Genomic DNA, 24303 nt, shown 5'->3' on the forward strand with positions numbered 1-24303 from the left:
AACCGTGAGTTTTGTGATCCGTTACACCCCTATTTCAAATCGCACATTTGTGTTTGATACATTATTTCTTTCTTCTCCTGAGACTTTCCTCTCTCATTTCAAACTGCTTTTATATTGCATTATTTAACAATTTTCAGATATTTGAGTTTGTTCGCCTTTGAGCCTCTAATAATCAATTAGAAACCAAAACAATATAGAAAGAGAACGTAACAGTTTAGTCTGAGTAGAAAAACGAACATTAGTAGGTTAATTTCAACTCAAAGATGTCAGAATCTACAAGAATCAAAAAAAGGCTTTATAGGGCTGGAGAACCACAAAGGATCAACATAAAAAACTTTACATATAAATATCAAAATAGAACAGAACATGGGCAGACTATATATCAGTAATTTTCAGAAATATAAAAAAGACCAATATTAATTAAAGTAATAAAAAAAGTGATTAAAAGGAAAATTGATCAATAATTTGACAAAAGGTGTATTGTTCATTTAAAGTGAATATTAATATTTTGAACCTTTCAGGCCTGAATTTATTTAAATTCTATAATATATATAAATATATATCTTTTCCTTTCAAGGTGGTGCCAAGTTTCTATATCAGTACTAGGTTAAAACAATCAGAAAAGAATAGATTATTTACATTTCTTAAGCACTGGCTTAAAATCAAAATATTCTGTAATTAGCCTCAATTTCCCTTTTTTTTACATCCAAACCAATCTTTCTGTCACAAACGAGATTGTTGGTCTGAGTTTGTGCTATCATCTGCCACCAGGGGGCAGCAGCGCGCAGACGCAGTGCTAGTTATCAACCATAGACGAAGAAGGATGGCGGCAAAGTCCAAACAGAAGCGCCGACATAGCGTGAAAACGGTGAACGGCGAGGATACGACACTTACGCGGTTACCGAGAGGACTGAGGAGGAAAGTAGACCGGAACGTTCTGCTGGTGGTTGCAGAGGAGTTTCGCCCGGATAATTGGATTCCGCTGGAAACTCCTCTGCAACTCTAGAAGTGTCGTTTGTGTCAATAAAATGATGTATATGAAAAACAAGACGCACATTTGATCTAAGTGAAACACGGACAAACACCGAAAACGACTAATTATTCACAAAAATAGCGATGACAAGACAAAAAACCAACCTGACTGCCGGAGCGCGCGCCAGCGGAAGGCAAACTCCAAGGGGGAAGACACTTCCGGAGCTCAAATGCAGCACCTCTTCAAAATAAAGTTCCACTGAAACTTTTTAATTAAAATTTAAAACAAAAGTCCAGATAAAACTAATGTAAATTAATAAAAAAGGCAGAGGTGGCTAAGTTTCCAGAAAATAAAGATAATGACAAAGTTTTTAAGTGCAAGCACTTAACATCATAAATACGAATTGCTTTTATTTTTAAAAGGCACATTTTAACCTGCAGGTCAAGTTTGAACAGGCCACACACACGTTATATTTTTTTAATATACACAAAATAAAAAAACGTGTTTTTTCATTCTAATATACAATCTTCCTTAAAGAAACTTTAGCATTTCAAGTAATCTTTTTATTTCTTATTTATTTGTGAAACGCGCACAGTCAAACCAGAAGAGGCCCGTGAAAAACGAGTAGTCATCCATACAGGTTTAGTCCTTCTTACAGGTTTGACAGATCATGAGTGGATTTATTGTTTATAAACTAACATTGGATTTAAGCCATACAAGGCTGTTAGGCCGATGACGGTTTGACAGTGTGAGTTTCTTAGAGACGTCTCCTCAGCAGGAACATGAAGAAAATGGCGCTGAGAAGGATGCAGAGCGTGCACACGGTGGGGACCACGATCTCAGTCACCATCTCCATGTGGCCGAGGAGCGGATCTGTAGGATCACAGGAGCAGAACTTTGAGGAACCCGGTTTCAGAAATCCACAGACCCAAGCTACTGGAGCACAAACCAACAACAAATACCCAAAATATCGTCCAAGTCTTCACAAGTTCAATCACTTTTAGCCCCACCCACTGCCCAATGCAGTTACTCAGCATTTTTGTCATCATTTTAGTTAATATTTACAAAAATAAAGGCAAATTTTAAAGCTCTAAAGCAAGCATCCCCCATTTTTCCATCATCACTACCTGTTTGTCTTTTGCTACCTTATTATCCAATCTTTATATTTAATCCTCTCAAAAACTTAAGATGAAGATCTAGTGAAGTAACTTAAACCAGCAGGTTGGAAAAGAAAGGATCTGTCCTTTTTTACATTTATTCTTTGTACTTTTACAGAGCAATTCTCCTATACAGTCAATGGGAAGAACCTGGTTAAAAAGCAAAGCCCATCTTCCACCTAAATGTTCCTCTGTTTGACCCCAGCTACTTCTGCAGCTTCACACTGACCTGCAGCCAGGAGCTGGTTACTGGAGAAACAGGCCTCCTCAGCTTTCCTCTTCCAACTCTCCATCTGCAAAGAGCCAGCGATCTCACAGGTGAGCAGCCAGCCGGGGTCATTGTGTTAGGGATGAGTACGTCGATTTCAGCTCACCTCTCTCTGATTGGGAAAACCGTTGGAGCTGATGATCCGTTTGTAGAACTGGACAGAAGCCTTTGGGTACCGCGGTTTATTCTTATTCCTGAAGTCCACAAAGAACAGGCCGAACCTTTGGCTGTATCCTTCATCCCACTCAAAACTGTCCAGGAGAGACCAGGCGGTGTAGCCCTTCACGTTCACCCCGTCTCTGACCGCTGAAGGTCCAAACACAGACGCACACTGACTCATCTGTGCAGCACCAACAGCCTCAAACACAAACTTCAGATCACCTTTGAGCATCTCGTTGATGTAGTCTTTGTAGTACTGCATCCTCCACTCGTCACACAGGTCTGTGCAATACTTTTTCTCCGGCACGCCGTTTTCTGTCACCAAGATCATCGGGTTTCCGTACTCAGACTGAACACAGGGCACAAAATAACACGATCAAGAAACAAAAACATTTTTCCAATGATCAATATTTTAATTAACTGTTATCTATTAAATGAGCTTCTTTGAAAAAAACTTTAGACGGGAAACAAAAATTCTGTGTGTGTGTTTTGTGTGAAGCCAGAAAAAAAAGAATCGAACTTGAACTTAATTCTCAAAAAGATGAATCTGCAATCTCAATAATTGATGGTAACAGAAAGTGAAAACCATCCGAGCAGGAATGCCTGCATTTCTCTTGTGAGTTTGTCTTCGTTTTGCAACTTCAGTTCATCTATAAATCAATAGAAATAACATTTCATGCTGCTGTTGTGTTTGGAGCTGCCACGATTAGTCAACTAATCGACGACTGGTCGACCATCAAAATAGTCTATGACTAATGTATTAGTCGATTTAGTCGTAATTCTATCTTAGGAGTCAGGGTGTAGTAAAGGTGAAAGTTGCCATTATGCTAGCTTTTTGGACTATTTTGGCATTTATTAAGGTTTTATGGAGTTAATATTTCTGCTCCGTGCTTGTTGTTTTGAGTAATTTAGGCTTTTTCCAGGCTTTTTAGGCTAATTTTGAGTTTAGCTAATATTTTAGCTGCATGCTAGCAAGTTTGTCTAATTTAAGCTTATTTTATTTTAAGCTATTTTGGAGGTAACCTTTTCAGCTACATGCTAGCTGTTTTGAGTAATTTAGGGTTTTTTCTATTTTTAAAGGCTATTCCAATTTGGAGTTTAGCAAATATTTCTGCTGCATGCTAGCTATTTTTGCTAACTTAGGCTTTTTTGTTTTTGAGGCTATTTTGGAGTTAAGCTAATATTCTGGCTACATGCTAGCTGTTTTGGCTAACTTAGTTTTTTTTTTTAGGCCAATTTGGCATTTAACAAACATTGTAGCTGGCTATCAGCTGCAGCATTTTCAGCTATCAACTTCAGCCTTTTTAGCTATAAATTTCAGCATCTTCAGCAGCCAAATTAGAGCCTTCACACTAGCATTATTGCAGGTAATGCTATATATCTAGCTTTTAGTTAGTTTAAAGCTAATGATCTGTGTTTTACATTCACTTCAAGCATGACCCGATTAGTCAAATACTAGGAATAAATAATCGGTGATTAGTCGACTATTAAAATAATCGTTTGTGGCAGCACTAGTTGCCATTATTCGTTTGCTTTTGAGTTTCAATGAGCCGTTCCTCATTGTTCAGTAGATTTATATAAAGAGCAGCAGAAAGCCATCACTGCAGTGTATACCTTCACATAGTTCAGAAAGCGCCTGAAGCCCCAGGGAACGGAATAGAGCCACTCCGAACCGGGATCAGGCCATTTTGGATCAACCAGCTCAGCCAGGTCCCGATCCGCAAAGTAACTGTCCCCAAGGCCTGATGGGTAATTCTTCTGAGTGATGTAGCGGGTGGTAAAGTGACCTAAACCCAGGAAGTCACAGGTGCCTCTGATGTAAGTCTTCTCCTGGGGAGAGAACACAGGCAGCCGCGACGCTCCCAGGCCCTGCTGTCCACTCTTTCTGCCTGAGGAGGAGTTCATCACAAAGCTGACGATGTGTTCAGTGTCAGTCAGAACAAATGAACCTTTTTTTTTTAAATGACTTCAATGAGTTGCTTCCATTAACTGTATCAGAGATCTGGACTGAGTGAGTGTGATGTCATCCATAGAAGATTGTTTACTTCCAACTAAATTAAATCAATTCAGTCATTTTTTTCTTTTTTTGAGATAAGGAAACCGCCATGTTGGAGCCATATGTTGTTAGTAAGCAGTTGGTCTGAGTCAACATTTCTTTGGAAACCACTCTGGCCAATCGGGAGGCCACACCCCTACCATTTGAACGGGCTGCACGAAATCAGTCCATAAAATGTTTTGAACGTTGAGCGTAGGGGCCAACAGGCTCCTCCTACTTTTATTGAGATATCTGATTTGTCACTTTGTATCTTAAATAACTTGAACTACAGAAAAAATATGAAAAATGAAGATTATCAAGAACGTGTTAAAAAAAACATCAGAGCAAGAATTGTTATTTTGACCAATAGAATGACTGAATATTTTAGCACCATGCATCATTTTTGGCTATTTTGGCATCTAGTTAGGTTTTTTGAGCTAATTCTTATTTAAGCTAGTATTTTAGCAACATTTTAGCTTTTTTGGCTAAGTTGGCACCCACTGAGGTTTTTTGGGCTAATTTGGAATTAAACTAATATTTTAGCAACATTGCGATTTTTTTCCCAAGAAATTCTTTCAATTCTTTGTTCACTTTCTGCAAATTATGCAAGTTTGGTATCAGAACATTCAGTACGTTCATGGCATTCAACAACTAAAATACATTTCTTCAGCAAACAGCTTCAACATCTTTAGCAACCAAATTCAGCAAAAAGCAACCACACTAGCATTATCGCAGGCAATGCGACTTTTCTAGTTCTTTTCTGTTTTCATCGTAGGTTATTGTTTCCTGCATGTGGTTCTCCATTTAATTGATATAAGAAACAATTTCCCAATAAACTGCCCCTAGCTGCCTTTCTAGTCCATAGTTTTTGTTCCTTTGCCATCAAAATATGTTGAAATGAAAACAGGAAGTCTGAACATGAAGAAGTGTCAAACATGTTTGAGTAATCTCCACATACCGATGTACTCTTTCATGACCTGAGGGTAGTCTCCATTGAAGAGGGGGCCTGCGAACCAGCCCAGGTAGAACTGAAAGTATCTCTCAGCTGCTTGGATGTCCCCTTGGTTGGAGATGTCCACTGGTTCCCCCCAGTCAGCTGTCAGTGAAATGCCAACCAGACCTGGACAAAGATGAGGACTTCAGCTCTGGAGAGGTCTGAACTTCTGCAGTAAAGCTTCAACAGAAGCTGTCGTTGCTTTCTCACTCACCCTTTTGTTTGCTTTTCCACTTTATGTCGTAGGTGTGCCAAACCTTAGCATGTGCCTACAGCAGGAACAGAAAAAAACAATCCTATTATTGTTCCTTTTTCTCGATTTTCTTCTTCATATGTTTTGAATTCTTTGTTCCACGTTTCCTAGACATAAAAGTCTCCATCAGATTGAACTGCATCCATTATGCATTTTAGAAAAATGAGCAGTCTGCCTCATCCACAAAGTAGGATCCTTTGAGCAAATAAATCAACTTTTTATACAATCAAAATTATAAAACATAAATCTTTTAAAATATCAGACTTTACTAAAATCATGAACAGCATATATCTACTTATCACCAAATACCATCCAGAAATTATTTATGGTTTAATTTTTAGTGTCTGTGTACGCAGCAAATATTGGGACTGTAAAATATTTGCTTCAAACAATCCAAGAATAGGACAAATACTGGCATATATAAAGGTAATTAAGAGGTCATTAATGACATGAACCAAGGATTGTGATAGTAAACATGGGTGCTCATATATATATATATATATATATATATATATATATATGGGGTCTCTTTAGAAAGTTTTTTTGTCCTTTTTTTTGGCAGCCACTGTTAAAATATGTAAACATACACATTACCCTCTCCACCTTCATAAAGGTTGTTTAGGGTTCAGGTCATGGGGTAGCAGTTTCATGCTATTGAGATACCGGACATGTGATTAGCATGTTTAGTTGGTGTTCATGCTGGACAAGCAGGGAGGGGCTTCTTCGTTTTCTACTGTTTGCTAGCATGTGGCAAAATGCTGAAGCGGTGCAAATCTTCCTCCAGGCTTTTTCTTTAACAGCTCTATTTCAAAATATCCTCCTGACTATCAGAAAAACAGTCAAAATGTTTTTAAATCCTCCAAAACTACAATTCACAGAGCCCCTTCACATCAATATTGAAAAGTTCCAAATGTCCCCTGTAGATACTAAAAGAGGTCATTCAGTAGTATGCAGTGGTTGGAAGATATTCAAGTTCATGAATATCCTTTATAGGTGACAAATCCGCATTGTTGTTGTCAGGGAGATATGAAAGACTTGGTGACATATAATTCTGGGTGGGCACAAACCGCAATTATTAATTTCTCCTCCATGATCAATTTTCTGATGGTTAAAAGGGACACCATCCATACGGCACTAACAAATATGAGTCCCTGATGGGTCAAAGTTTGACCTGGTTTAACTTTCAGTGCTTCTTCAATGGCCACACTTTTTGTGAGTAGAGCCTGTAAACTTGTGCAGAAATTTAGTGTGTAACACGTGAGAGTTTTGACCACAAAAGCCTGAAATGCATATCTGCGTGCACTTTCCTAGACTTTACATTAGAAATGGCCACTTGAATGTGTGTTTCTATGGGTGGTGTGAACATTGCTTCAGGACTCTGAGGCGATCACTGGCCCTCAGAAAGACCATCCCAACGATGTTGTTGGACTGTCTCCAGACTGGATATGTCTGCAATTCCCCCGATCCCTGGTAGGGTGTGCAAGCCTGAAGGTCGTTCAGGGACTCTCCTGATTCTGCAAATCAGCAGTCCTTGAACTAAAGCCTTTGTCGGGGAGGAAACTTATTTCCACTGCCTGTACTTGAGATCTTAATCCTGTCTACTCGACCACACAATCACACCACCGATAAACGCACAGCTCTAAATCAAACTGAAGACAGACTGACCTTGATCAGATGGTGTGCAGCTCTGTATGCTCCTGTTCCCTTCAGCTTCAGTCCAGGTGCGTGTTCTCCGGTCTCATATCCCTCCACAGCAACAGACTAAAAACAGAGACAGACGATACTTCAGACTGTGAAGAACTAAACTCACTCAGTCTTTCTTCGGGACGACGTACCCACGGATTGTTGAAAGTGATCCAGTGTTTGACTCTGTTTCCAAAGCGCTCGAAACACAAGCTGGCAAAGTCATTAAAGTAGTCCACCATGCTGACGTTCTGCCAGCCGCCATACTTTTCCTGCAGCACCTGAGCGGAGAGGACAGCCACGTTATGAAGACTCAGGCTCTGCCGGCCAGCAGCAAACGCAAAGGTCACAATCACCTGTGGTAGATCCCAGTGGTACAAAGTGACTATAGGGGTGATCTTGTTGTCCAGAAGCTTGTTGATCAGGTCGTTGTAAAACCTGATTCCCTTTTCATTGACATGTTCACCTGCAGTTCAACACAAGACGGGCATCAGATTTGCTCTGGAGACACTTCTTTGTTTGGTTGTCTGTCACATGCTGAACACCAGAAAAACATCTGCTTCAAAGGAAAAATCCGAATAACTTCCAACAAACATCTTTCTACTAAAGAAATTCAAAAGTGTTTCATTTTGTTTGTTGATTTTTAATGGACAATCTCAACTCAAAGGTGTTTTTCAAAAAGCTCCACCTGAAGCAACTTCCAACTGTCTTTATTACAGGAACTAAACCACTAAGCATGGACTAAACCAATTTATATTGACAAATTCAATAAAGACGCCTAAACCACTTAGCATGAAGTAAACCACTTAACATGGACTAAACCACTAAACATGGACTAAACCACTAAACCACCTAACATAAACTAAACAACTTAACATGGACTAAACCACTAAACATGGACTAAACCACTTAATATGGACTGAACCATTTAACATGGACTAAACCATTAAACCAGTTAAAACAGAGTAAACCACTGTACCATTAAACATGGACTAAACCATTAAACCAGTTAAAACAGAGTAAACCACTGTACCATTAAACATGGACTAAACCACTAAACCACCTAACATAAACTAAACAACTTAACATGGAATAAACCACTAAACATGGACTAAACCAACAACCATTAAACCTGGTCTAATCCACTAAACGTAATAAACCACTAAACCACTAAACATGGACTAAACCACTTAACATGGAGTAAACCACTAAACCACTTAACCTGGACTAAACCACTAAACTACTTAACATGGACTAAACCATTTAACATGGACTAAACCACTTCAAATGAACTAGACTACTACACATGGATTTAACCACTAAACTCGAGCTAAACCATTAAACCTGGACTAAACCACTTAACATGGACAAAAACAGCGAGCTTGGACTAAACCTCTAAACTCAGCCTAAACCCACTGACAGTCTATAAGAACTGGACAGAATATCATCTTCCCCCTCACGTTCCAAACAGGAGGATGCCCCTGAAAGCCAAAATCCCACAGACCTCTAGAGAAATGAACAGCTTTTACTCAGTCATTCTATTTGTCAGATTAAACATTCTTTCTCTGGATTACTTTTTTTAAACATTTCTTTTGAATTCAAATTTTTCTTTAATTATGATTTCTTTATTACAAGTTATTCAAGTTATAAACTGACCAATCAGATGCCTCAGTAAAAGCATGTGGCGCCCTGTGTCCCCCACCTCAAACGTTTGATTAACAGATTCTCCCAAGCCGCTTTCAGTGGAAGGGGTGTGGACTTTCAACAAGCTTATTTGCGAATGGTGACAGTAGTTGCCATAGAAACGTTGACTCAGATCGGTCGTCTGGCTCCAACATGGGGACGTTGATACAGTGGAAAAATGGCGATCTAATTGGCTGCATTGTGCTGGAGCCAGAAGTAAGACATTTTCTATGGGTGATGTAACACCTGCTCAGTCCAGTTCTCTATATACAGTCAATGGGCTAAAGCATTTAACATGGACTAAAACAATAATCATAGACTAAACCACTAGAAAGAGACTAAACCAACCACAAATCACCTGTGTCCTGCCCTTCTGACAGAAGACCTGTAAAGGTAAAACTTGCTGTTTATGCAGCGGATGGTCTGCATTCAGCTGGAGATCATCAGATGATGATTCAGAGCTTTTCATGACTGTAGATCAAAGCAGATGACCACTTCTGCTTTTGCTTTGAAGATATCAACAGATTTTCTCCACTTCCAAAGAAACAGAATTGCCAATGAAGAGTTTTTCAACAAACACAAATCAAAGATTATTGATCCAAAAAATTCCATTAACATTTAGCTTCTGGAAACAGAGACACAAAAACCATCTTACCTACTGTTCCCCTGGGTAAAATCCTGGGCCAGGAGATAGAGAAGCGATAATGATTAAGTTTTAGTTCCTTCATCAAGCTGATGTCATCCTGAAAAATAGTAAATATGAACATTTAAATGAATAAACAGTTAGAAGTAAAGACAAAAACACATTTACACTGAAGATTTTTTATTTTATTTTGTTAAATGAAATGTTTCTAATCACATGACCTTTTTTCATCCTTATTTGGAATTCAAGAAAAAGGTCATTGAATGTTCACATATGAGAGAAATGATGCTTCACTAAACAAATGTCAGACTCATAAAACCTCTGGTTTTATTTAATCTGTCATTAACTGTAGTTTTTGACTTTAAGCCAAAGTAGTAAAAAACATTAAGTCCTAACTATCCTGTTTACAAAAGCATACACGTAAAGATCCACTCTGATGAAAATAGTCTGTTCGGTGTTTTAAACATGTTCTTGTCGCATTCTTCTGACAATGGACATTTATAAAATGATATGAAATTACAAATTGCATCTCTGAGTATTTCGTTATTGAAATCATTGTGAATCGGGAGCAAATGAAAAAATACTGTTTGAAAAAGCTTGTAGTTGTGTCTTACAAACTACAATTAATGGACACAAGACAAATAGAGCACTAATGTCTTTGTTTTCCTCGTCTGAGCTGGCTCCAATATTGCTCTCCATTTCTGTTGCACCAGAAATGTTAGATTGGGGTTGTGAGGGGCTGCAAGATAGCAGGAAAGAGTTTAAATAAAGGGATTATGGGAAATGAGTGCAGGCTTGCTTTCACACCAACAGTCCCGCCCGTAACTAGGGGATGAATTTCTACTAAACTCTTGCCGCTCTGCAGAAACTAGGTCATAACTACAGAAGTGTTTTGATTTTGGCCAAAGAAGACATAATCATAACTAGAAAACCACTGGGAACTTTCAATTGGTCAAAAGATAATTCTAGTGGAACTTTAAAGCATCAATAACAATTTTTTTTCATTTTGAAAAAACATTCTCAGTGTTGTTTTATTTATGATTATGAAGTTTTTAACCAAAATCCCACAACCTAAATGTCTTAAAAAGTCATTTTTCATGTTGATCTGAAGCCTCTGTTTCCAAAATCTCCTCTGAGGGGGCGTGGCTTTTGGTAGCTCCACCCCTGATCCCCCTCCCCTGTCTGGTTATGACAGCTCTGTGTCTCACCAGCATAAATCTTCAACTCTGCTACATAAAAACATCCATCAATCTGGGTAATGTCCAGCCGTATGGTTCTGATCCAGATGTCAGCTGGACGAGGAAGTGAAGATCTTCATGGACAGAACTTCCTCCAAAATCCTGATTCTTTCTCCTTCCAGTTCACCAAAGACTCTTTTAGCTAATTCTCCAATGTTTATTGACTGTGATCAATACATTCAATCATTGGTTTCTCAGAGTTCTTGATAAAATAATCAAAGCTAACATCAAAATGCTCTTTCATTGATTTACAATCCTTTCCAACTGCGGTCAAATGAGCCGCCGTTCACATTTCCGTGGTCACATCAAGAAGCTCCGTGGAGTCTGGTGGAGATTTTCCAGCGTTCTCAGTCCTGCTACCGTAAGTATTGGATGAAACTCACACCAAAAATCCAGTGATGCTGATTTGACCACAGAAATGTGAACGGCGGCTCATTTGACTGCAGTCAATGTGAAGATACCATCTTCTCTTCTCCAGAACCTGAACTAGACACTAGGAACAGATGAGGGTTTAGTGCATGTGCAGCAGAGCTGTTGATGGAAAGAAGATCATTCATTCAGACAGAGTCTGTCCAAGACAGTTTGATTGATTTAAAAGGAGAAATACTCAGAAATGCAAAAACAAAATGATTTCTGATTACATTTGTTCTCTTTCAGAAGAAAAATGACACACAGACATGTTACAAACTCTATAAACAGGATTTTCATGGGAGGGTACTTTAAAGACACCCGAAGGCTGTTCAGCAGTTTTGGTGAAGAAGCTGATGTTTGGATGCGGATTCACCTTGACTTTGTGGTAGCTCTCACACGAGGAGTCTCCAGTCTCATTGGACAATACATTTCCCTGCCGGTGGGAGAAAGCATCCCAGATGCTCATTCCTTTCCCATCGGCGTTCCACGCGCCTTCAGTTTGATATGCAGAACTTCCAGCTCCCCATGAGAAACCTGCAGAAGAACACAAAGTCTCAAGAGGCAGCTGAGAGGATGAACGCCTACAGACATCAGGAGGAGGAAAACCTCCTGTTTACTTTGTGATGAATCCGCTTCCTGACCTGTTGGGAACGTGCCATAGTAAAAAGATGTTCTCTGGTTCTTTGTCCAGTCAAAGTCCTTGCTGGCCGACATGCACATCAGCAGTGTGAGTGCGTGGCACAGCCTGAGGGTTTCCCGCCGCAGCATCATCAGGTGCAGTCACTCCTGCAGGGAGAACATCTCCAATGAGATCCCAGAACGTGCATGTCTGCTGCACAAACTCACCGTCAGTCAGCTGTCAACATGTGGGATCCGGAGCACAGACCTCCAACTCACTTCAGCAGTAAAAACATCCAGAACCCAAAACGTCTGCAGAACCAACAACACAGCGACTGGTCCTGCACATTCAGAGACTTCTGAAGATGCTCAGTCAGTACAGAGGAGCTGGAGACAGAGTCTGGTCCTGTCCTGCATCTGTCCTCAGCCTCTGTTCTGGACCCGACCGCTTCACTCTGCAGAACATGACTGACCCGCTTCATCTCAGCAGAACCAGCTCCAAAATTCAGGAAGAGACCCAGTTGCTCCACCCACCTGGTGCCTGCCGGTGTCCTCGGCTAGACAAAAACACACACACAGCCCCCTGGATGTTCTCTCCATAACCGCCCCCCCATACACACTCACACACAACCACTCACACCGAAAGCCTGCCCATTTGAAGTCAGTGAAGTGTGTGTTTGAATCTGCTTGGGCAAACAGATCTTTTGGGGAAGCCATCATTTGCACGATGTAAGCATTTGAGGAGCAGCTACAGGGATTTGAACCGCAGCAAACATGGCAGAGGAGAGGACACCTCAAGAAGAGTTCCCAAATTAAAGTATAGAAGTTAAGAAAGCTTCAAAAACTCAGTGAAGTACAGATTTTTTCAAAAGTACAATGTTGTAAGAGAAAAAAAATGAGACATAAACAGTTTTTCTGTGTGTTTTTGTTGAGTTTGTGTGTCAAACACTGCAGTCTGTTTTTGTTCTGATAAATCAGGATGTCAAACTCAATCGCACAAGGGGCTAAAATCCACAACACACCTTAGGTCATGGGCCGAACAGGATAAACTTTCATTGAACACTCTAAAACATTTTTTTTAACTTTAAAAACGTAACTTTTTAACATAATTATGAATACAATCTGTGAAAATCTGCAACAGCCTGGCGACCTGTCCAGGGTAAACCCCGCCTTCGCCCACAGTGGCCGAGTTAGGCTTTAGCTCCCCCGCGACCCCGAAAAGCAGACAAGAAGATGGATGAATGAATGAATGAATTAATAAAAACAGGCAGAAATATTATTTCAGAATAAATCAATTTAACGTTTTACTCATCGTAAAAATATGTTTTGTCAAAATTTTACAATTTACATCAGCCCATTATTGAGCTCACGCTCGGGTATTTTTGTGGAATATCTTTTGGGTGACCACAGGTATGCTCAGGGTCTCCCAAAGTGATTTCTGTCATCCTGTAAATATATTTTTTCATTATATTAGACATAACTTTAGCTCTTCTATCCTTCACTGGTTACCTGGATTAATGTCATCTGTATTGAACTTGTTATCTGCATAAAGACACCTGTCCAAAATAATTTAAACAGTCAGATTGCAACCTCTCCACCCTGACTAAGACCAAAGAGCTGTCAAAGGACACCAGGGACAAGATTGTAGACCTGAATCAGACTGTGTCATTAACAGGAAAGCTCCTTGGTGTGAAGGAATCTACTGTTGCTGCAATTATGTGAAAATTGATCAGGGACTCCACGCAAGATCTCAAAACGATCAGAAGAACAGCGAGTAAGATTCCCAGAATTACACGGGAAAACTTAAACCTACTGAACTGAAGAGTGTCAAAATTAACATCAGTAACACACTACGCCCCGGGGAACTCTAATCCTGTGGTTTGTCCCCCAGTCAGCATACGTCCAGGCCCATCTGAAGCTTACTAGAGAACGTCCTGATTATTCAGAGGAGGACTGGGAGAAAGTTATGTGGTCAGATAAAACCACTTTTTGGTAAGGACTCATCGTCTTTGTAGGAGAAAGAATGCCGAGTTGCATCCAAAGATCACCATACCTCCTGTAAAAGCATGGGAGTGGAAATATCATGGTTTGGGGCTGTATTTCCTGCAAACAGACCAGAACGACGGATCTATGTGAAGGAAAGAATGAATGGATCCACGTGTCGTCAGATTTGGAGTGAAAACTTCCTTCCATCAGCAAAGGCATTGAAGATGAAACGAGGCTCCAGTGTCACCATGACAATGATCATAAACATGTCACCATGGCAACCAAGGGGTGAGTTTGTAAGAGTTTGTCCTACAGTGCCCTAAAACATCACTGCTCTGGAGGAGATCTGCATGGAGGAATGGCCAAAAATAGCGTCAAGAGAGTTTAAAATCTTTGACCTCTGTCGTTGCCAACAGAGTCTACATAACAAGAATTTAGATGATTTTTTCCCCAAATTGCTTTTTTTTCACTTCAATTAAAAAAAACATCTACAAAAATTGGACAAACATGATTTTCTGGATTTATTTTTCTCATTCTTTCTCTCACTCTTGACCTTCATTACAGACCTCACTCATCTTTTTAAGTACGATAACGTGCACCCCTTGTGGCTGACCGAATACTTTTTTGCCCTTTTACATCTAGAGACATGTCAACTTCTGTTGCTGGTGTCCAAACTGAGACAGAGACAATGGCTGCTGTCAGTTTCACGGTTTCAGAAGGAAAAGGTTCTCGTCCAGCTTCAGTTTGTCCCATCTGCGGGTCAGGCCTCTGTGGCACGTGCCCTCTGCAGTCAGCACAGAGGTTCTGTAAATACAGTGGGCAGGACCAGCCCGGCCGGAACAAAGCGTCAATGCAGGCATTGTTGCTGAGAGTATTGTTGGAGAGAAAACGCTGAGCCGCTCATAGCTAGAACTGTCAGCTCTGCATGTTTGTCCAGAAGCCAGCTGTGTTGTGTTCCAGCGCCTTCACTGTACATGTGTCTTTTTGTGCTGCATGTGTGATGTAGAAAGAGGAGACAACATGAGCTGTGTGTTTTTGCATATCAATGGCATCCAGGCTCGGATGCAGAAAGATTCTGAGCTTTCTAGCAGCTGTCTGCTCGCCTCAACTCCTCATATTTAAGGGGCTTTCTTGTGGCCTTGCAGAGCTGACATGAACATCTTTACTAAGGTTCCAGGATTAACCCAACAAACCAGGTATGTTCAGAGTGCCGTGCTCCTACCGCTCCCCGTTCAGACGCGCGGAGGTGGGTGGGCAGAATCTGTGACCGGCCCACCTTCTGCTGCTCCAACACCTGTTTCAAAAATCACTGTGAGAGATTTGAAGGGAACACACACACAGGAAAATGATTCAGCTTCTGAATGAGTAGGTCAACACTCACAGTAAGAATACATGAAGTATGAGAAGGACAAAAAATGACATTTTTAGGAGATAAAAAAAACCTTTTCATGAGACCACGTTGTTGCCTTTGATGATCATTACCTGTTATAATGTTTGTGAAAATGTTTCTACAGCAAGCTGGGGTCTGTGCTCCAACGTGCCTTCTACGGGTCCAGTGGGAGGGTGAGTCCAGCTCTTCTCTGGAGATGTGCAAACAGCTGCTCCAGGCTTCAGTGTTGGAACGTCCAAAAGAGACGTTCTGTGGAACAAAAGGATCACTACAACAACGATATCTACTTTTACAGAAAATCTAGACTCTTTTTTTGGACACATTTTCTGCTCTGAAGACTTTTGCAGCAGTTTTGTTAGCAAATATTCCCTTTAAATATCAGCCAGAGAGCTAATGGAGTTTGTACCTGCATGCTAACTGCAGCCAAACAACTGCATTTTGTTTCTAAATGTTTTGTTCGGTCACATGACTCGAGGACAGTTTGAATCGGATACACCACAGGAGCTGGACTGTACCTGATCTCATTTCGCTCCAGATAAATGTTCATGGAGGTGCTGGCTCACCTGGCTCACCGTACTCCAGCACAGTTCCAGCTTTCAGAAATAAGCCAAAGCTCAGATCAGTGGAGTCTGACGTGACAATTCTCAGCTGTGATCCAGAGCATTTTGGTCATAAACTAAAATGTATCACTGAGCTAGATATATGGCATTACCTGCGTTAATGCTAGAGTGAATGCTATAAGCTAAATGTGACTGCTGAAGATGCTGGAGCTCATAGCAGAAAATGCTGAAGTCGGGAGCTTGCTAAAATAATAGCTAAATGCAAAATTAGCCAAAATAACTGGAAAAATGTATAATTTTGACTAAACAGCTAGCATATTGTTAAAATAAAAGCCAAACTCTAAATTAGCCTAAAACACTAGAAAAATGTCTAAATCAGCCAAAAGATCTGGCATATTGCTAGAATATTGGTTGAAATCCAAATTATTCTAAAATAAACTGGAAAAAATGTCTAGTTTTGCCAAAACTACTAGCATAAGGCTAAAGTATTAGCTAATTTCCAAATTATCCTTAAAAATCTGGAAAAAATGTCAAATATTGTCAAAACAGCTAGCATAATGCTATGCTATTGACTGAACTCCAAATTATCCTACAATAAACTGAACAAGAATGTTTAATTTTGAAAAAAAAAACTGTTTCCATAATGCTACAGTAAAGCTCCAAAATATCCTAAAACAAACTGAAAAAAATGTATAATTTTGAAAAAAGAAAAAAAAACTGTTAGCATAATGCAAACATTATCTTAAAATAAACTGAAAAACGATTAATTTTGCCTAAACAACTACCATAATGTCAACATATTGGCAAAACTCCAAATTATATATAAAAAAAAATCTGCAAAAAATTCAAATTTTACCAAAAGAGCTAGCATAATGCTACAATATTAGCTAAACTCTAAATTATCCTAAAATAAACTGGAACAAAGTTTTTCAAGAATTTGAGCAATTTCTCTTTCATTTCGTAAGGCATATTTTGCTCAGTATTTCAAAAACTATATAGTCTGAGTACGAAAAGTACATGTCCTAAATAAGCTGAATGTTTTGATACCATGATTGCTTAAATTGTTGAAAGTGTGAGTTTTTACGTGCCAATAAACGTACGGAAAGGAGCAGGAGACTCTCTATAATGTGAATGCTTTGAAGCATTCTCACAGATCGGTAAAAGAAGCAGAGATAACATTTTCCTAGTATACTACCATGCCACATGGATGCCTCATGTCCAAAGGTTTGTTACAGAGGGAGGGAGATACTTTTATGTCTAAATGCTCAATTTTTCCATTTTGGTTTAGTGTTGTGACTCAGGTTTAGAAGTTAACAAAATAATGTCAACAGTCATCTTGGAGAGTCCATGAGCATGACGTTTGATCCCAATTTGCTTTCAGTTTATAGAGAAAACTTTTAACTTTGTGGGTCAAAGAAGTGCCAAGTAAGGATGGTACTTTCTGCAGCTCCGCAGCTCCTTTCTGCTCACTTTGTTGCTGCTATTGGATTTTTAAAACCCCTCTTAGCTGCTGCATATCAAGTCTTTTAGTAAGGCGATGCATCCTAGTAAAATAAAAAAATACTCTGCTCAGGCAAACCAAAGATCCAAACCTGAATGAGTTCAGTCCTTTCAGTCTGCACACGAGAGCTTGAAGAAAGTGCAAACATCTGAAGCAAATTTCTGTAGGAGTAACAGGATTTTAGTGATGACATCCCAGCAGGTCGTTGATGTTTTCTTTGGTGCTGATTCTACCTTCAGGTGACCCTCTTCGAACAGAGGAACTTCGCTGGCAGACGGCTGGACCTGAACTCTGACTGTCCCAGGATCAGCGAGAGGAACTTCCCAGAGAGATGTAACTCAGTGCAGGTGGAGAGCGGAGCGTAAGTAGCAAAAACTCTGAGAATTCAGGAGTATCAGCATCACTGGTCTTAGGGACGTGTCCAGTACCCAAATCCAGTGTTTTTTACCCACTGGTACTGGACGTAGTACCAAACGCGGTACCAGACACAAACTTGTACTGGGTTAGGATTAGGGTACCAGTACTGGTTTAGGGTAACGGTGCACTCTACGTCTCAGTACTGGACCGGTTCGCGGCCCGGAGGTTGGAGACCTGTAATTTAATGGGAACAGCCCGCACATCAAAAAATGACACTAAAAATGTCAAATTTTGGCACGGAGGGATTCTTGACCAAACGTCAATATGTGACAAGTCGAGAGGGAAATTGAGTTGGTTTCCAAAGCCAAACACTTTTGGTCTTTGCTAAAATGACTGACCCATTGACTGTATCAAAGAACTGGACTGAGTAAGTGTGACGTCATTCATGGAAAATGGTTTACTTCCGGCTCCAACCAAATAAGTCAATTCAGTCGCCATTTTTTCCCAATACAAATTCTGCCATGTTGAAGTCAGACCATGTCCGTGTCTGAGTCTATGTTTCTATGACAACCGCTCTAGCCCATCAGAAGTGAGCCTGTGGTAAGGCCACACCCCTATCACTTGAAAGGAGGATACAGGAAATCTGTCAATCAAAGTTTTTGAACGGTACTGGGTTTAGAGCCAACAGGCTCCACCTACTTTAACTGAGGTGTCTGATTGGTTGGTTTATGATTTTAAAAAACTTGAACGACAGAAAAAAAGAAAAAAAAGAGGAACATTTTCAAGAACATATTTTAAAAAATGTACCAGAGTAAGAACGGTTATTGTGACCAATAGAATGAGTGAGAATAGCCGTTTATTTCTCTATAGAAGTCTATGGGATTTTGGCTTCTTGGAACTCGCATGTACTTCCTGTTTGGAACACAAGGGGGGAGGGGTCACCCAGTCCAGTTCTCATTTAGTCAATGAACAATTTTTTAAATTCCAATCTTAATTAAAAAATATATATTTTTTTTTCCTTCAAAAAATCTCCTTTGAAAATTTATTTAAAATTTCTTCCAAGAAAACTAAATAGACTGATTTCATGAACTGTTTTTGCATGTTGTTAGTACAGAAAGATTTGAACTGATTATTCAAAATGTTAAAGCCACCGCTGGTTTAGATTTGGTTGGTCTCAGTTAGTTGTAGATTTTTTAAGAGTGAATCTTTGTCACACTGTTGTTCTGGGACAAACCCGCCCTCATCCATGTTTTCTGATAGTTGTAGCTTCTGCTCTGCTGCTTGTGCTGGACTTTAACGCTCTCCTCTTCCTCTCTGCTGAAGATGGGTGGGCTTTGAGCACGAGAACTACAGGGGCCGTCAGTACCTGTGGGACATGTCTGACAGGGGGGAGTACAACTGCTACGATAAGTGGTGTGCTCAGGTGGACCACGTCTCCTCTGTGCGTCCCGTCAAGCAGGTGAGTTTCTGTGTAGGTGTTGTTGGCCAAATAGGAAAAGGGACAGACTCAGGAACCCTGTTGGTTGAAAATGTCTTGTTTTTTAGGACAACGGCCTCCCCAGAGCTCAGTTGTTTGAGCGCGCCGGCTTCTCTGGGAAGAAGATGGAAATCCAAGATGACGTTCCAAACCTGATGAGCCGCTACAGCCTGAACCGGATCGCCTCCATCCGGGTGCTGGGAGGAGCGTAAGTTTCATGTGAAGATCTTTAACCCCATCACATGTGTGGATGTGGAGGGTCTGCTGCTTCTCTTAGGGAAGGTTTACTCCAAACTTTGGTCTTTTGGTCTCTTTTGTACCAATGAGGGCAGACTGAGACTCGGTTGCTGGTGAGGAGACGTGCCTTGCTTATTTCCTTTAATGCCCGGCTCGTGTAGCTTGTTAGTTCTTAAAGGAGAGGTTAAGTTCAGAGCTGGGTGGGTTCATATTCACACTATAGGAGAACAGTACCAGAGTCTGCTTGGAAAGGTCAGAGACCACCTCTACAGACGGGTCTCGGACTGCGTGTTTGAACCCGACCAGAGTTTGGATAGTGTATTCCACACACTGGAACATTTACTCCTCATTTGACCCAAAGTACATGACCTTAGACATCATGGTTTTGGACCAAACATTTCTGGTTTTCCAAAGAAAGAGGGTCTCTGTGCAGATGAACTCTGGTGTTGTTCACCTCAAAGTGAGTATAGATCTTTGCACAGATCAAAGAGAGGAAGAATAACAAAAGGTAGGAATGACAAACATGAAATCTAAATATTTGGGATTCACAGAAAGTTTAAAACATCTCAGGGGTATTTGTATCTGGTCAGATATCTAGTTTGGAAGCTTCATGGACACCTCCCAGAGAGGTGTTCCAGGCATGTCATTGCCCAGGTGGATCTTGAAGTATCTCAGGAGAAAACAGAGTTCCTGGTCAGAGCACTTTCAAGTACTGTCCTTGAGACTCCAAGCGGGTCTTGATAGTACTGCTGTTTGGCTCATAAGCCGAGACCACAGTTGAAGACTTCTTCCAGACCCAGGGATGGAGGGAGGCGGTCCTCTTGTTCACCGAGCCAAACCTTAACACCTGACTGTGTTAAGCCATAGGAACGTTCAGAGCGGATGAGGGTTCAACCCTACTCCAGAAGGTTTCATCGCCCAAACTGTAAGCATAGGCGAGCCCAACTAACGAGCCCAGCTCCTTCCCACTCAATGAGGGGACCTTCTATGTTCAGATGTTTGGAATCCAATTCCTTGGAATAAGACCCTTAAAAGCTAAGCAAAGCACATAGCAGCAACCTTTTTGCGGGTGCTAAGGCTACATGGAGGCAATACCATGAAGCGTTCTCTGGCTGAGGTCCTTTGTGAAATAGCCAGGTCCATCAGGCCCATTTCTAAAAGCCCTGGTCTTGATACTAGCTGACTTATTCCTTAATATTTCCTCAAGAGGCATTACAATCTTTAATTTAAGTTTGTAAAATCACATTTTTGAGAAGCTTGTATGTCAGTCTCCATTTTATATCCTTGATTTGATCAAGTACTTCTCAAAATATAGTAATCTGGTTACATTTGATCTAATTTCATATAGTGATTTCCAAAGAAAAAGAATTGACATTAAAATGTCATTTTAATTTCAAATCCAGAAAGGAAACAGTAACTGTTGTTTCATCTCCCAGGTGGGTGGTTTACCAGGAGCCCAACTACAGAGGACCTCACTACATCCTGGAGAAACGAGACTACAACAACTACTCCGACTGGGGCAGCCAGAACAGCACGGTGGGCTCCATGCGCAGAGTCCGCTTCAACTAAATCCTGATGGAACCTGTCAGCTTAACACCAAATAAAGACCTATTTTGGTAACAGTGTGCTCTGGGCATTTTCTTCAGTCTTTCAGCTTGTTTAACATTTTCACCTCTGAAGATCTTGAGGTGTACGAAGATTTTAGAAAAGAAGGAAAAACCAAAACACACAAAGTAAAACAAATATCAAAAACATAATTTCTTCTGTTTTTCATTCATGGGTGAAGTAAAGTTTTTCTGTGGTGTCCTAAGCACTGAAATGATCAGTAAACTCTATCATGTCCTTCTTCTAAAGACGTCTCATGACGGCTGCAGAGCACAGAAGACTGCAGGTCAGCAGTAGGAAATATTCAACTTTATCCTTTAGTCTGACAAAAATAAAAAAGTATATGGAATAAAAACAACTAGATTAAAAAAACAATGTTTTAAATATAAAAATATTTACTTCAAGTGGTAAGCACACACAAAATGCAACATATTGTGATAGATCTTAAGAGAACTACAAATCAATATTATTTACATTTTGAAAAAGAAAACCACTTTCAGAAAAACAGGAAGAAAGACTGCAAAAAGCTGCTGATCAATTTCTTCTGAGTAATGATGGGTTTAAATACCAAGGTAACGTAAAAACACATTTCTTGACCAGAGGACGTTACTTTAATTAGATATTTGACAAAATAAATAAATTGAGTTTATCAGTAGTTGGGCAGGAATCCAGGAATGATCCAGCAGAGGAACACTGAGCTACAGAGCAACAACATCACACAACGACTTTTTAAAATCTTCTATTTATTGTTTTAAATGCTGCCAAACTTCGACTTCCCTTAAAGCATCAATCAAACATAATTACATGAGGCGTTCCTTGCATCAACGCGAACTCCAACAGTGGAAGCACAGACTGTCGTCTGTCTGCTCCATCGTCAGATCTTCCAAAGGAAAAAGGCTGCAGCCTTCTGAACGCATCACCACAGGTTTGAAACCAAACTGTACAAAAAGTACAAAACCTTATTGGACGGCAGGATGTGAGAAGAATCCTCTTCTTGTAGGATTCAAGTTAAATGTCCTGATAAGTTTAGAAACAGATGCCTAAAAAAATTCCTCCACACATCAGAACCGTCTCTTCTGTTTGACATTTCTGGTAACATGGAGGCATTTGTGTGTTAAAGAACCACAGCTTGAAGGGAACAGCTTGTCTTTTTAAATGTAAAGTTTATAAGATACTGTCAGAAATAGGGAATGGATCAAAATGGATGCAAACGCATGGAAAGTGTTTGTGTCCTGTAGAATCAACAGGAAGGAGCATCAGTTCAGCCTCTGGGTCCTCCTGCCTGCCAGCTTCAAACTGACGTAACTTGAATATTTCTCTGGTGTTGAAATAAATTGCCAACAGTCTGCAAGTTAGTCTTATGTTCCTCACAAGAAGTCAAGAAATCAGAACTTTTAAAGTGTTGTATAAAAAAATAAATGTTCAAAATGAACAAAAAGAAGAATTAAATGCAACAAAACCTGTTGTCAAACTGATGATGGAATCAGATTATTTTGGGAAGTGAGAAGAGCAGCCCGGCTCTTCCCAACTCCCAACGGCACATCCTCAAACAACAAATTTAAGTCATGCATGGTAGAAATCAATGGTGGGAGCTAGTTTCTTCTGCATCCAGTCTCACAACAGCAGACCGCTGCAATGAAAACCTCCAAATCAAAATGTGAATGCAATGAAGAGAAAAGCAGGAGTTCTGACCCATGGTATGCAGAGACATTGAAACGAAGTTTCTCCTTCAGTCCTGATTTTTCTCCATTTAAAAAAAGTCAGTTGATTCAGTTTCACTTCAAAACCCTGGAAAGACCCGATCCAAACAAAACCAACAGATGGAGCGACATCTACTAACATTTATTCTGTGGCTGTTGGTGCAGCGCGGAAGGCACTGACATTCTGTGGCTGAACTCAGTCGCCGTTCTGGTTCCTCTGAAGATACTCGCTGTGCAGCTTTTCCTGAGCCTCGTAGAGCTTCCGCAGCTTTTTGGCTTGTCCTTTGCTCAGCTCTTTCCCTTCAGCATCATGAGTGGGAAAACCCTGTGCACAAACACAGACCTGGTCACGATGACTGATTTCTTATTACATGATAAAGATGTTCCATTTTGTGTGTTCATAACAATTTGTACGTGTCAAGTTAAATTCAGTGATAGCATGTTATATCTAGACATATTTAAGTTGACTAAGCATGTTAATACCTAGACCTATTTGAATTTTGCATGTAGAATTAATGTTAGCATGCTGGATGTTGACGCTAGCAGGGATTAGCATTTTACATGTAGAGTCAATGTTAGCATGCAGCATGCTGGCATTAGTAGCAATTAGTATTTTACATGTAGAGTCAATGTTAGCATGCAGCATGCTGGCGTTAGCAGCGATTAGCATTTTAAATGTAGAGTCAATGTTAGCATGCAGCATGCTGGCGTTAGCAGCAATTAGCATTTTACATGTAGAGTCAATGTTAGCATGCAGCAAGTTGACGTTAGCAGCAATTGGCATTTTGCAAGTAGAATCAGTGTTAGCTGCTATATGTAAACATTTGACTCCATTAGCATTTTACGTGTTAAGTCAATGTTAGCATGCTGACATTAGCATTAATCAGCATTTTACAGGTAGAATCAATGTTAGCATACTGACGTTAGCAGGAATTAGCATTTTGCATGTAGAATCAATGTTAGCATACTGACGTTAGCGGGAATTAGTATTTTACATGTAGAATCAATGTTAGCATGCTGACGCTAGCAGGAGTTAGCATTTTGTATGTAGAATCAATGTTAGCATACTGACGTTAGCAGGAATTAGCCTTTTGCATGTGGAGTCAATGTTAGCTGCTATGTTAACATTCGCATTTATTAGCATTTTACATGTAGAGTCAGTGTTAGCATGCTGCATGTTGATGTTAGCAGGAACTAGCATTTTGGATGGACAGTTATTATTAGCAGATGCATATTGACATTTGCATCCATTAGCATTTTACATGTAGAATCAACGTTAGCGTGCTACATGTTGACGTTAGCAGGTTGCAGCCATGGGTAGCATGTAAATGTTTAAAAGCATTTTACTTTTAAAAGTTAGAGCTAGCATTTGATT

General features: G+C 40.1%; 4 protein-coding genes across 12 annotated transcripts in view; 1 reads left to right on the plus strand and 3 right to left on the minus strand.

Annotated features, from left to right (window-relative positions):
• Positions 1-1207, minus strand: part of tipin (timeless interacting protein) — an 8002-nt gene extending 6795 nt beyond the window's left edge. The window contains exon 1 of one of the 5 annotated variants that reach the window (XM_024263197.2): positions 1138-1190. The gene's annotated coding sequence lies outside the window, so the exon portion shown is untranslated. Of the gene's footprint in view, positions 1-894; positions 1075-1137 lie in introns of those variants that run through there. The other 4 variants (XM_024263195.2, XM_024263194.1, XM_024263196.2 and 1 more) reach the window with 4 other exon arrangements.
• Positions 1208-1366: 159 nt separating this feature from the next.
• lctla (lactase-like a) lies at positions 1367-12999 on the minus strand. Of its 2 annotated transcripts, none has more exons than XM_024263190.2 (14): positions 12395-12999; positions 12139-12283; positions 11871-12031; positions 9861-9948; positions 7879-7988; positions 7675-7803; positions 7505-7600; positions 5801-5855; positions 5551-5712; positions 4172-4446; positions 2780-2906; positions 2505-2704; positions 2360-2423; positions 1367-1846 (listed from the first exon to the last, which is right to left on the minus strand). In XM_024263190.2, exons 2-14 carry the CDS (start codon positions 12266-12268, stop codon positions 1731-1733), a joined length of 1713 nt encoding a protein of 570 aa, XP_024118958.1. In that variant the 5' UTR covers positions 12269-12283; positions 12395-12999; the 3' UTR covers positions 1367-1730. The 2 variants fall into 2 exon arrangements, with proteins under 2 accessions (XP_024118958.1, XP_024118957.1); XM_024263189.2 differs by having other exon boundaries at positions 12344-12999.
• A 2077-nt stretch (positions 13000-15076) lies between these two features.
• crybgx (crystallin beta gamma X) lies at positions 15077-21245 on the plus strand. Its single transcript, XM_024263209.2, has 6 exons — positions 15077-15297; positions 15616-15664; positions 17792-17913; positions 19233-19368; positions 19455-19594; positions 21060-21245. Exons 1-6 carry the CDS (start codon positions 15254-15256, stop codon positions 21190-21192), a joined length of 624 nt encoding a protein of 207 aa, XP_024118977.1. The 5' UTR covers positions 15077-15253; the 3' UTR covers positions 21193-21245.
• Positions 21246-22000: 755 nt separating this feature from the next.
• The window catches only part of cars1 (cysteinyl-tRNA synthetase 1), a 27223-nt gene continuing 24920 nt past the window's right edge, over positions 22001-24303 (minus strand). For 3 of the 4 annotated variants that reach the window (XM_036217370.1, XM_024263177.2, XM_024263180.2), the window contains one exon: positions 22001-23253. In XM_036217370.1, coding sequence (XP_036073263.1) covers positions 23125-23253 — 129 coding nt within the window. In that variant the 3' untranslated portion in view covers positions 22001-23124. The remainder of the gene's footprint in view (positions 23254-24303) is intronic. The other variant, XM_024263178.2, reaches the window with a different exon arrangement.

The sequence above is a fragment of the Oryzias melastigma genome, linkage group LG3, assembly GCF_002922805.2.
Source record: "Oryzias melastigma strain HK-1 linkage group LG3, ASM292280v2, whole genome shotgun sequence".
Classification (NCBI taxonomy): domain Eukaryota; kingdom Metazoa; phylum Chordata; class Actinopteri; order Beloniformes; family Adrianichthyidae; genus Oryzias; species Oryzias melastigma.

Coding starts and splice junctions, on each gene's coding strand:
- lctla (XM_024263190.2), bottom strand. CDS start 12,268: ATGATGCTGCGGCGGGAAACCCTCAGGCTGTGCCACGCACTCACACTG. Junction 5,713..5,800: donor GTGGAAAAGCAAACAAAAGG/GTGAGTGAGAAA, acceptor ATCTTTGTCCAG/GTCTGGTTGGCATTTCACTG. Junction 2,424..2,504: donor GTTTTCCCAATCAGAGAGAG/GTGAGCTGAAAT, acceptor GGCTCTTTGCAG/ATGGAGAGTTGGAAGAGGAA.
- crybgx (XM_024263209.2), top strand. CDS start 15,254: ATGAACATCTTTACTAAGGTTCCAGGATTAACCCAACAAACCAG. Junction 17,914..19,232: donor GTGCAGGTGGAGAGCGGAGC/GTAAGTAGCAAA, acceptor TCTCTGCTGAAG/ATGGGTGGGCTTTGAGCACG. Junction 19,595..21,059: donor ATCCGGGTGCTGGGAGGAGC/GTAAGTTTCATG, acceptor TTCATCTCCCAG/GTGGGTGGTTTACCAGGAGC.